The 12604-nt window shown below is 41.8% G+C and overlaps 1 protein-coding gene across 4 annotated transcripts in view; it reads left to right on the top strand.

Annotated features, from left to right (window-relative positions):
* The window catches only part of LOC130284155 (perforin-1-like), an 83376-nt gene extending 76662 nt beyond the window's left edge, over nt 1-6714 (top strand). For all 4 annotated transcript variants that reach the window (XM_056534231.1, XM_056534230.1, XM_056534227.1 and 1 more), the window contains exons 2-4: nt 3074-3622; nt 3726-4083; nt 5925-6714. In XM_056534231.1, the coding sequence (XP_056390206.1) occupies nt 3087-3622; nt 3726-4083; nt 5925-6641 (1611 nt within the window). In that variant the 5' untranslated portion in view covers nt 3074-3086 and the 3' untranslated portion in view covers nt 6642-6714. The remainder of the gene's footprint in view (nt 1-3073; nt 3623-3725; nt 4084-5924) is intronic.
* The last annotated feature ends 5890 nt before the right edge of the window (nt 6715-12604 follow it).

Genomic DNA, 12604 nt, shown 5'->3' with positions numbered 1-12604 from the left:
TTAAGCTAATTGGGCCAGGCACCAATCATTGGTGCACTGGCCCTTTAAATCTCAGAGAGCTGGCGCGCGCGCGCCCTAGAGAGCGGACCCGCGCGCGCCAGCACATGACAGCCAGGGACCGGGACGGGTAAGTGACTTGGGATGCGATTCGTGAGCGGGCGCGTCCCGCTATGCGAATCGCATCCCCGCCGGCAATGTCAGTGCAGCGCTCCCGGTCAGCGGGTCTGACCGGGGCGCTGCAGGGAGAGACACGCCGTGAGCGCTCCGGGGAGGAGCAGGGACCCGGAGCGCTCGGCGTAACACTGCTATTACCTCTCCCTATTCACCCATGAGTACTTCCCTTTACTGCTTACACCTCTACCTATACACCTATGAGCACTTCCTTCTACTGCTATTACCTCTACCTATACACCCATGAGCACTTCCCTCTACTGTGATTATCTCTCCCTATACACCCATGAGTTCTTCCCTTTACTGCTTACACCTCTACCTATACACCAATGAGCACTTCCCTCTACTGCTAGTACCTTTCCCTATACACCCATGAGCACTTCCCTCTACCGCTAATTCCTCTCCCTATACACCCATGAGCACTTCCCTTGACTGCTAATACCTCTCCCTATACATACATGAGCTCTTCCCTCTACTGCTAATAACTCTACCTATACACCCATGAGCACTTCCTTCAACTGATATTGCCTCTACGTATTCACACGAGCACTTTCCTCTACTGCTAATACCTCTCCCTATACACCCATGAGCAATTCCCTCTACTGCTAATACCTCTCACTATACACTCATAAGCACTTCCCTCTACTGCTAATACCACTCCCTATACACCCATGAGCACTTCCCTCTATTTCTAATACCTCTCCCTATACACACATGAGCAGTTCCCTTTACTGCGTAAACCTCTCCATATACACCCATCAGCACTTCCCTCTACTGATGATACATCTCACTATACACCCGTAAATACTTCCCTCTTTACTGCTAATACCTATCCCTATACATCCATGAGCACTTCCTTCTACTGCTATTACCTCTACCTATACACCCATGAGCACTTCCCTCTACTATGTTTATCTCTCTCTATACACCCATGAGCACTTCCCTTTACTGCTTACACCTCTACCTATACACCAATGAGCACTTCCCTCTACTGCTAGTACCTTTCCCTATACACCCATGAGCATTTCCATCTACTGCTAATACCTCTACCTATACACCAATGAGCACTTCCCTCTACTTCAATTACCTTTACCTATACACCCATGAGCACTTCCCTCTACTCTAATACCTCTCCCTATACATACATGAGCTCTTCCCTCCGCTGCTAATACCTCTCCCTATACACCCATGAGCACTTCCTTCAACTGGTATTGCCTCTACTGGTCACACATGAGCACTTTCCTCTACTGCTACTACCTCTCCCTATACACCCATAAGCACTTCCCTCTACTGCTAATACCTCTCCCTATACACACATGAACACTTCCTTCTCTTCCTTCTACTGCTAATACCTCTCCCTACACACCCGTGAGCACTTCCCTCTTTACTGCTAATACCTCTCCCTATACACCCATGAGCACTTCCCTCGACTGCTAATACCTCTCCCTATACATACATGAGCTCTTCCCTCTACTGCTAATAACTCTACCTATACACCCATGAGCACTTCCTTCAACTGATATTGCGTCTACGTATTCACACATGAGCACTTTCCTCTACTGCTAATACCTCTCCTTATACACCCCTGAGCACTTCCCTCTACTGCTAATACCTCTCACTATACACCCATAAGCACTTCCCTCTAATGCTAATACCTAAACCTATACACCCATGAACACTTCCTTCTACTGCTAATATCTCTCCCTATGTACACCCATGAGCACTTCCCTCTTTACTGCTAATACCTCTCCCTATATACCCATGAGCACTTCCCTCTTCCTACTGCTAATACTTCTCACTATACATCCAAACATTCTGTTAGCATTTCCTGCTGCTCTATTTCATTGTCTGCCAACCTTTAAGTCTTCTGAAATAATTACTCCTAAATCCCTTTCCTCAGATACGGAGGTCAGGACTGTGTCAAATATTCTATATTCTGCCCTTGGGTTATTTTGCCCCAGGTGCATTATTTGGCACTTATCCACATTATGTCAGTCAGTATCCAGAGTTCTGACCATTCTTTTATTTTACCTAAATCTTCTTCCATTTGGTGTATCCCTCCAGCAAAAAGACCAAAACCGAACCATTGCCCTTCTGCAATATCATTGATAAAGATATTAAACAAAATTGGTCCCAGTACAGATCCCTGAGGTCCCCACTGGTAACAAGACCTTGCTCTGAATATTCTCCATTGACTACAACCCTCTGTTGTCTGTCATTCAGCCACTGCCTAATCTTTTTAACAATATATCTAAGCTCAAAGACTGGAGTTTATTGATAAGTCTTCTATGAGGCACAGTGTCATTCTGAAATCCACTGCTTGGGAAGGGGCATGTCCAAGGCAAGCACTGAGCGCTCCCTTACTCACCATGCATTTATTTCCTTCCTGAGTCTGCTGTGCTGTGTCTCTTTATCCAATCACTGAAGGCTGCACTGTAACCCCCTCCTCTCTGTTTTCATGCTGCAGTCTTATAGGACAGGAGTGTGTACAGAGGAGTGCTAGTCCCATCCTCACTTCCTGGACTTTGTCCCAGCCTGTGCTTTAGCTGGGACAAAGATGATGCTGCAGCTGGACAGGATTATGTTCTGGATGGTATGGGGACCCCTTGTGGTCTTTTTTTTAGAAACCATGATTTCTATAAAAAGGACATACATTTTTTTTTTTTATAAAGTATATTAGAAAGGCAAATGTTTTACCAAGAGCTACATCATATAAAAAGTTTTTGATTCTGACAGTACCCATTTGCGAAGAAGTTTGCAGTGAGGCTAAACTATCAATGATGTCCTCTAGTCCATTATTAGTGCAAATGTCTATTCCATATTTGTTTCATACATGGACCACAATACATATTTGTAGGGATTCTTATTGTATCTTTGATACATTTGTTCGCTTTTCTTCTAGGACATTTTTGGCAATGGAGTCCAAACTGGGTCTATTGTTCTGGCTTCTTCTTCTCCACCACCAGAGACCTTCTATGAGCACATCCTTTCGTAGATCTACTTGTATGCCTGGCTCAATGGAAGAATGCATGAAAGCTAAATTTGTCCCAGGCCATACCCTGTTAGGAGAAGGCATTAATATTGTCACCATGGAGAAAACCAGCACTTTTCTTCTTGATCTACAGGAGGTTGAAAAGGAATGTACAATATGTCATAACCCTTACACGGACACCTGGGAGAAACTACCCAAGGCAATGGTGGACTGGAGACCTGAGCCTTCGTGTTCCACAAATATACAAAGTTCAGAGTCTCGCTCTGTAGTCTCAGTAGCTGAAGAAGCGACTTCTGAAGTGCAGAACGATTGGAAAGTTGGTCTCAACTTGAAATTTGTGGTGAATGTAAAAACAGCGTTTGGAGGTTCTCACAGTCAGGTGGCCAAGTTTGCCGAAAGTAAAGCCGTCACTGACAATTACAGCTTTCTGAGCCACAAGTTAGAATGTGTCTTTTACAGGTATCAACCGTATCTTGTATTCACTGGCCATACATTTTTTAATAATTGGTAAAAATGTAATGTACATAGAATGACTAAGCATCTACATTTGTTTGTTTTTCAGTTTTAGCCTGAGTGAGCCACGTGCCTCTTTGACATCTCATTTTAAGGCAGCTTTGGAAGAACTGCCAGAGTCCTATGATAAGGTCAAATACAGAAAACTGATAGACAAATATGGCACGCACTATACCACCCTTGTGAGAGCTGGCGGTCAGACCAAAGACGTGACTGCAGTGAGGACATGTGAAGTGTCTATGAGTGGTATGAAGATGGACGAGGTCAAGAAGTGCCTTACAGCTGAAGCCGAGATTGGGATATTCGGAAGCTCAACCAGTTCCTCATTTAAAAACTGCAAAAATAAACTACAAGAATCGGGATATAAGGGGGATTTTTATCAAGTATTTAACGAATATACATCGAGGGTGAGTTGTTGTTGTTTTTTATGAACTTGGTTCTGCCACCTGAGACTCAGTGTATAAAAGTAATCATCGGAAGGACTTCACTATTTGTGAGTAAATATGTTCCCTTGCTGATTCTAATAAGAGAATGTCTTCCCTGCTCTGTGGGGTACACACGAATATAAACTGAAGAGTCTTTACACAGGTTTGAAGGAACGTTCTTTCCAGATTACTGAACCATGTAGAAGAACCAGCGATCAGCTGATGATTGAGAAAACATTCCCCGGCTGATCATGGTACCATGTAAAAAGGGCATGTGCTGTCAGCTATAGTTACATAGTTACGTATAGTTCTTAAAGAGGAAAAAAAGACCAGAGTCCATCAAGTTCAACCTATATCCCTATTTTGTCCTTACCGAGTTGATCCAGAAGAAGACAAAAACCTGTATGAGGCTGATACCAATTTCCCCATATCAGGGAGAAAAATTCCTTCCCGACTCCCAATATGGCATCAGAATAAATCCCTGGATCAACGTTCTGTCCCTATAGATCTAGTATCCATAACCGGTAATGTTATCACTCTCTAGAAATGTATCCAGACCCTTTTGAACTCTTTTATTGAGTTCACCATGACCACCTCCTCCGGGAGAGAGTTCCATAGTCTCACTGCTCTTACAATAAAGAACCCCCGTCTGTGCTGGTGTAGAAACCTTCTTTCCTCTAGATACAGAGGATGCCCCCTTGGTATAGATACAGACGTCTTTTTTCTAAACTAAATAACCCCAATTCTGATAATCTTTTTGGGTACTGTAGTCCTCCCATTCCTCCCATGCGTGAAACAGCTGTTGCTTATTTGTTACATTTGTACATGTCTGTAGAGTAACCTGTGTGCCCCAATGGACTTTTATCTTATGTTTTCATGAGTCAAACAGTATTGTTATTGTGTCATATTTTCATTGCAGCATTTAGAATTTTCAAATGTAGAAGGGGTCAAGTTGTTTTAATTTTAGGGGTTATCCAGTGTTTTATAAAAACTAGTATGGTGCTATGGCGAAGGTAAATATAGAGTAAAAACATACTTACCTATCCCCAGTCCCTTGCTGGTCCCCTGCAGCTCCCATTCTCCTTAGTCTGGTTACCCAATCTTCTCCCTTCTTCCAAGACGAGACGACCTGCCAGCTCAACCAATCACTGTCTGCAATGGTGTCCTATCTCCGCCAGTGATTATTTGAGTTGGCAGGTCCTTTTTTTCTTCTATTTTTCCCCTTGGCCCAGCACCATAATCGTTTTTATAAAACCCTGCATAACCCCTTTAAGGGATATTCCAGGAAAAAAACTTTTCTTTTATATCAACTGGCTCCAGAAAGTTAAACAGATTTGTAAATTACTTCTATTAAAAAATCTTAATCCTTTCAATAATTATCAGCTGCTGAAGTTGAGTTGTTGTTTTCTGTCTGGCAACAGTGCTCTCTGCTGACATCTCTGCTTGTCTCAGGAACTGCACAGAGTAGAAGAGGTTTGCTATGGGGATTTGCTTCTAAACTGGGCGGTTCCCAAGACACGTGTCATCAGAGAGCACTTAGACAGAAAAGAACAACTTAACTTCAGCAGCTCATAAGTACTGAAAGGATGGAGATTTTTTAATAGAAGTAATTTACAAATCTGTTTAACTTTCCGGAGCCAGTTGATATATATATAAAAAGATGTTTTTTTTCCCTGGATAACCCCTTTAACATTGATGTTGTATTGAGTTATTATGGACTGCTGTTTTTACGTTAAATGAATGGGGCAACCAATGGGTTGAAAGAATCTTGTAAAGGATATTGGGTTCTAATCTAAACTTTAAACTATCGTCTCTATTCAAAGGTGATTGGAGGAAAAGTAACATTTGATCTTCTCTCACCTGCAAGAGCCACTCCTGATGCTTATAACAAATGGATGGAAAGCCTGAAAACCTACCCCGGTCTGGTCTCCTATTCTGTAGAATCCATCCATAACTTGGTGAAAATAAATGGTCCTAAGAAAGAGAATCTCAGACTGGCCATAAGTGATTACATCCAGGAGAAGGCTTCACCACAGAAGTGCTCTTGCCGAGAAGGCCAGGTTGTCACCAAAGGAGATGACTGCTCCTGTGAATGTAAAGCGTCTGGGTACACGGGATCGAACTGCTGCCCAACACATCGAGGAGCCGCCAGACTTATCCTAACCATCAAATCTGCCACCGGTCTAAAAGGGGGTGACTTTGGATCAAAGGCAGATGGCTATGTGATATTTAAATTTGGTAGCATTAAGAGACAATCCTCAAAAATAAAGAATAAAAAAGATCCCACATGGAATGAGAAACATGATTTGGGATCTGTAGAGCTTAACCCCATTAAATCGTACACCATAGAGGTTTGGGATGAGGATGTAAGAAATGATGACTTACTGGGAAAATGTGAAAAATCTCTGACTGCAGGTGACGTCACTGAAACCTGTTACCTGAAGAAAGGCCATCTGACGTATTCTCTAAGTGTTACTTGTGCCCATCACCTCGCAGGGCGGTTTTGCCAGGATTATATCCCAGTGCCCCCAAGGGTTTAGCCAAGGGACCGATATGCCCCTTATCATAAGAGCTTCTTCAGCCATATATACCTCTCTTTGCTACTTATTTAGAGCCAGCTTTAGATGTCTTAAAGGGGGTATTCCACCCCTAGACATATTATCCCCTATCCAAAGAATAGGGGATAAGATGTCTGATCGCGGGGGTCCTACCACTGGGGACCCCCGCAATATAGCATGCGGCACCCACCCAAGCAGCGGGAACCCCGCGATCAGACATCTTATCCCCTATCCTTTGGATAGAGGATAAGATGTCTAGGGGTGGAGTACCCCTTTAATTACATCATTTATACACTGGGGCAAAATGTAACAATATATTCCGTCAGTTTCCAAAAAACACAAATTCAGCATTTACAATTGTAGATTCATGTGGCACATGCCAAAATGTTACTATAACTTGACAATCCGATGCCAAATATATAAAACAAACCATTCATAATCTTCCTCCCATGTGTATATGATGGTGGCTTTTTTGATTTGTTTTGTATTATTATTATATTCTTTTTTGCTTATTCTTCTTTCTCAATATTAGCGCAATAAAGAGCATTTAGAAATCATCACTTTAGTCATTCTTGTAGATTTTGCCCAGGATGATTGAGGGTTTTGTACTATGGCTATTGTTAAAGGGGTACTCCGGTGAAAACCTTTTTCTTTTAAATCAACTGGTGGCAAAAAGTTAAACATATTTGTAAATGACTTCTATTAAAAAATCTTAATCCTTCCAGTGCTTAGTAGCTGCTGAATGTTACAGAGGAAATTCTTTTCTTTTTGGAACACTGATGACATCACGAGCACAGTGCTCTCTGCTGACATCTCTGTCCATTTTAGCAACCATGCATAACAGATGTATGCTAAGGGCAGCATGGTGGCTCAGTGGTTAGCAGTGCTGCCTTGCAGTACTGGGGACTTGGGTTCAAATCCCACTAAGGACAACAGACAACAATAAATAAAGTGTTATTATTATTATTATTATAATAACATCAGCAGAGAGAACTGTGCTCGTGATGTCATCAGAGAGCATTCCAAAAAGAAAAGAATTTCCCATGTAGTATTCAGCAGCTAATAAGTACAGGAAGGATTAAGATTTTTTAATAGTAGTAATTTACAAATATGTTTAACTTTCTGCCACCAGTTGATTTAAAAGAAAAAAGGTTTTCACCGTACCCAATCCACCACGCGGCGGAGGCCTCACTTCTGATGGGACCCTAACACGCTCACTTTACTCACCTCTTCTGCGTATAAAGCCTCTGACTGGGTGATATGCAGGATCCACAAACATGTGGATAGGGAAGGGTACGTGGCTAAGAAGGATTGCCACTCCCCCTTACTGGCAGTTCAAAAAAACACATAGAAATAGCCAGCACGACAACATTTGCCGCTGTGGCAAATACGAAAATGAGCAAAAAGAAGGTTGCACGTTTCGATCAAAAAGTGAGCTAAGAGCCTCCATTTTCCTTTTGTGCTTGTCATGTCAGGCAGGGATACGTGCAGCCACTTCCTCTGCCTACTTGAATATGTGCCCTAAGCAACGTACCCTCAACTGGATGATGGTCCCTACTCTGAGTAAGTGCAGGGCACCACAATGGTCAGACACACCAGATCAGTAAGACGTCAGGGACATCAGGGACCAAGTCAGCAGACACATGGTTAACCAGGGAAAAGCCAAAGTACAAATAACCAGGAGAGAAAACAGACAACAAAGAGACGAACACTCAAGCAAGACAGGCTGAGATGAAAATGAGGAAGAGCAATAAGTACAAAATCACAAGGCAAAGGGATAGTCAGGCACCAGCCATGGTCAGGAGAACTGAATAAACAGACAGTATAACACTAGTGAAGGGTATAAGCTGCAGTTACAAGCAAACTAAAGCCACAGTGCAAAGTTTAAATATCTGCCTAAGGGAACGTACAGACAGAACGCCCCACTGACTGGCCCAGCACTGCAGCAGCTGTTAGGATAGAGGAGCCCTCATTCACCGATGCACAACTCTGTGTAGGGCCCTCTTAGGAGGGGCCTCAGATCCCTCAACATGGTAGATCACCATCTGACATCAGTATGTTGAAGGAGGGTAACATGGTCTTTCTGTATATTCTCATACAACAGTGCAAATATTCGTGACTAAAGGGGACATTGCTTGATGAAGTTGACCAGTTGTTTTTGCGACAAGAACTTTGCGGTGGAGGAAGCAGCGAGTGGTGATAATTCTGGGATTTTCTTCTTTGACTAGTCTGACAAGGCCTTTAATTGGTCCAACCATTGAGGGGGAACACCGTCTGTACAAATTATAACACAGCTATTCCAGGATAGATTGCAGGATTCTAATAAAATATTAGGATAGGGGAGAAGATGCCTGATCGCAGGGGGGCTTGCTGCTGGGATGCCACACCCCCTCCATTCATGTCTATGGGAGGGGGCGTGGCAGCCGCCACGCCCCCTCCCATAGACATGAATGGAGGGGGCGTGGTGTGACGTCACATCCCCAGTCCGGGAAACCAGGAGGTTTCCGAAACTGGAGACGCAGCCCCCCCGCGATCAGACATCTTATCCCCTATCCTTTGGATAGGGGGTAAGATGTTCTTGCCCGGAATACCCCTTTAACATCCCTCCATCAGGCTACCGAAAGCTATGGAGGAGATTTATCAAAACTTGTGCAGAGGAAAAGTTGACCAGTGTCTCTTAGTAACCAATCAGATTGCTTCTTTCATTTTTAAGAGGACTTTTTAAAAATGAAAAAAGGAATCTGATTGGGCAATTGGTTAATGTTTCCTCTTCACAGCTTTTGGTAAATCTTCCCGTAGATCTCTACATAAGGGTTAATTTTATTACCTAATCATTTGCATTATAATTTTAGCCAACAACAGTCCTCTTGACTTTGACTTAAACAAGAACAATTCAGATGACTACAATATAACTAAATCCAATCATAAATTGCTATAAAAAAATGACTCCACCCCTCACATTATATATACAGTATATCCCATAAGTGACTCCACCCCTCACATTATATATACAGTATATCCCATAAGTGACTCCACCCCTCACATTATATATATACAGTATATCCCATAAGTGACTCCACCCCTCACATTATATATACAGTATATCCCATAAGTGACTCCACCCCTCACATTATATATACAGTATATCCCATAAGTGACTCCACCCCTCACATTATATATACAGTATATCCCATAAGTGAGTCCACCCCTCACATTATATATACAGTATATCCCATAAGTGAGTCCACCCCTCACATTATATATACAGTATATCCCATAAGTGAGTCCACCCCTCATATTATATATACAGTATATCCCATAAGTGACTCCACCCCTCACATTATATATACAGTATATCCCATAAGTGACTCCACCCCTCACATTATATATACAGTATATCCCATAAGTGACTCCACCCCTCACATTACATATACAGTATATCCCATAAGTGACTCTACCCCTCACATTATATATACAGTATATCCCATAAGTGACTCCACCCCTCACATTATATATACAGTATATCCCATAAGTGAGTCCACCCCTCACATTATATATACAGTATCTCCCATAAGTGACTCCACCCCTCACATTATATATACAGTATATCCCATAAGTGAGTCCACCCCTCACATTATATATAGTATATCCCATAAGTGACTCCACCCCTCACATTATATATACAGTATATCCCATAAGTGAGTCAACCCCTCACATTATATATACAGTATCTCCCATAAGTGACTCCACCCCTCACATTATATACAGTATATCCCATAAGTGAGTCCACCCCTCACATTATATATACAGTATCTCCCATAAGTGACTCCACCCCTCACATTATATATACAGTATATCCCATGAGTGACTCCACCCCTCACATTATATATACAGTATATCCCATAAGTGACTCCACCCCTCACATTATATATACAGTATATCCCATAAGTGAGTCCACCCCTCACATTATATATACAGTATATCCCATAAGTGAGTCCACCCCTCACATTATATATACAGTATCTTCCATAAGTGACTCCACCCCTCACATTATATACAGTATCTCCCATAAGTGACTCCACCCCTCACATTATATATACAGTATATCCCATAAGTGACTCCACCCCTCACATTATATACAGTATATCCCATAAGTGAGTCCACCCCTCACATTATATATACAGTATATCCCATTAGTGAGTCCACCCCTCACATTATATATATACAGTATATCCCATAAGTGACTCCACCTCTCACATTATATATACAGTATATCCCATAAGTGAGTCCACCCCTCACATTATATATACAGTATATCCCATGAGTGACTCCACCCCTCACATTATATATACAGTATATCCCATAAGTGACTCCACCTCTCACATTATATATACAGTATATCCCATAAGTGAGTCCACCCCTCACATTATATATACAGTATATCCCATAAGTGACTCCACCCCTCACATTATATACAGTATCTCCCATAAGTGAGTCCACCCCTCACATTATATATACAGTATATCCCATAAGTGAGTCCACCCCTCACATTATATACAGTATCTCCCATAAGTGACTCCACCCCTCACATTATATATATACAGTATATCCCATAAGTGACTCCACCTCTCACATTATATATACAGTATATCCCATAAGTGAGTCCACCCCTCACATTATATATACAGTATATCTCATAAGTGAGTCCACCCCTCACATTATATATACAGTATATCCCATAAGTGACTCCACCCCTCACATTATATATACAGTATCTCCCATAAGTGAGTCCACCCCTCACATTATATATACAGTATCTCCCATAAGTGACTCCACCCCTCACATTATATATACAGTATCTCCCATAAGTGACTCCACCCCTCACATTATATATACAGTATATCCCATAAGTGACTCCACCCCTCACATTATATATACAGTATATCCCATAAGTGACTCCACCCCTCACATTATATATACAGTATATCCCATAAGTGACTCCACCCCTCACATTATATACAGTATATCCCATAAGTGACTCCACCCCTCACATTATATACAGTATATCCCATAAGTGACTCCACCCCTCACATTATATATACAGTATATCCCATAAGTGAGTCCACCCCTCATATTATATATACAGTATATCCCATAAGTGAGTCCACCCCTCACATTATATATACAGTATATCCCATAAGTGACTCCACCCCTCACATTATATATACAGTATATCCCATAAGTGACTCCACCCCTCACATTATATATACAGTATATCCCATAAGTGAGTCCACTCCTCACATTATATATACAGTATATCCCATAAGTGACTCCACCCCTCACATTATATATACAGTATATCCCATAAGTGAGTCCACTCCTCACATTATATATACAGTATATCCCATAAGTGAGTCCACCCCTCACATTATATATACAGTATATCCCATAAGTGACTCCACCCCTCACATTATATATACAGTATATCCCATAAGTGACTCCACCCCTCACATTATATATACAGTATATCCCATAAGTGAGTCCACCCCTCACATTATATATACAGTATATCCCATAAGTGACTCCACCCCTCACATTATATATACAGTATATCCCATAAGTGAGTCCACCCCTTACATTATATATACAGTATATCCCATAAGTGACTCCACCCCTCACATTATATATACAGTATATCCCATAAGTGACTCCATCCCTCACATTATATATACAGTATATCCCATAAGTGACTCCACCCCTCACATTATATACAGTATATCCCATAAGTGACTCCACCCCTCACATTATATATACAGTATATCCCATAAGTGACTCCACCCCTCACATTATATATACAGTATATCCCATAAGTGAGTCCACCCCTCATATTATATATACAGTATATCCCATAAGTGAGTCCACCCCTCACATTATATATACAGTAT

This window comes from Hyla sarda, chromosome 8, assembly GCF_029499605.1.
Source record: "Hyla sarda isolate aHylSar1 chromosome 8, aHylSar1.hap1, whole genome shotgun sequence".
Lineage (NCBI taxonomy): Eukaryota > Metazoa > Chordata > Amphibia > Anura > Hylidae > Hyla > Hyla sarda.
Note: the sequence above shows the minus strand (reverse complement) of the source record. Positions and strands in the feature narration are given on the sequence as shown.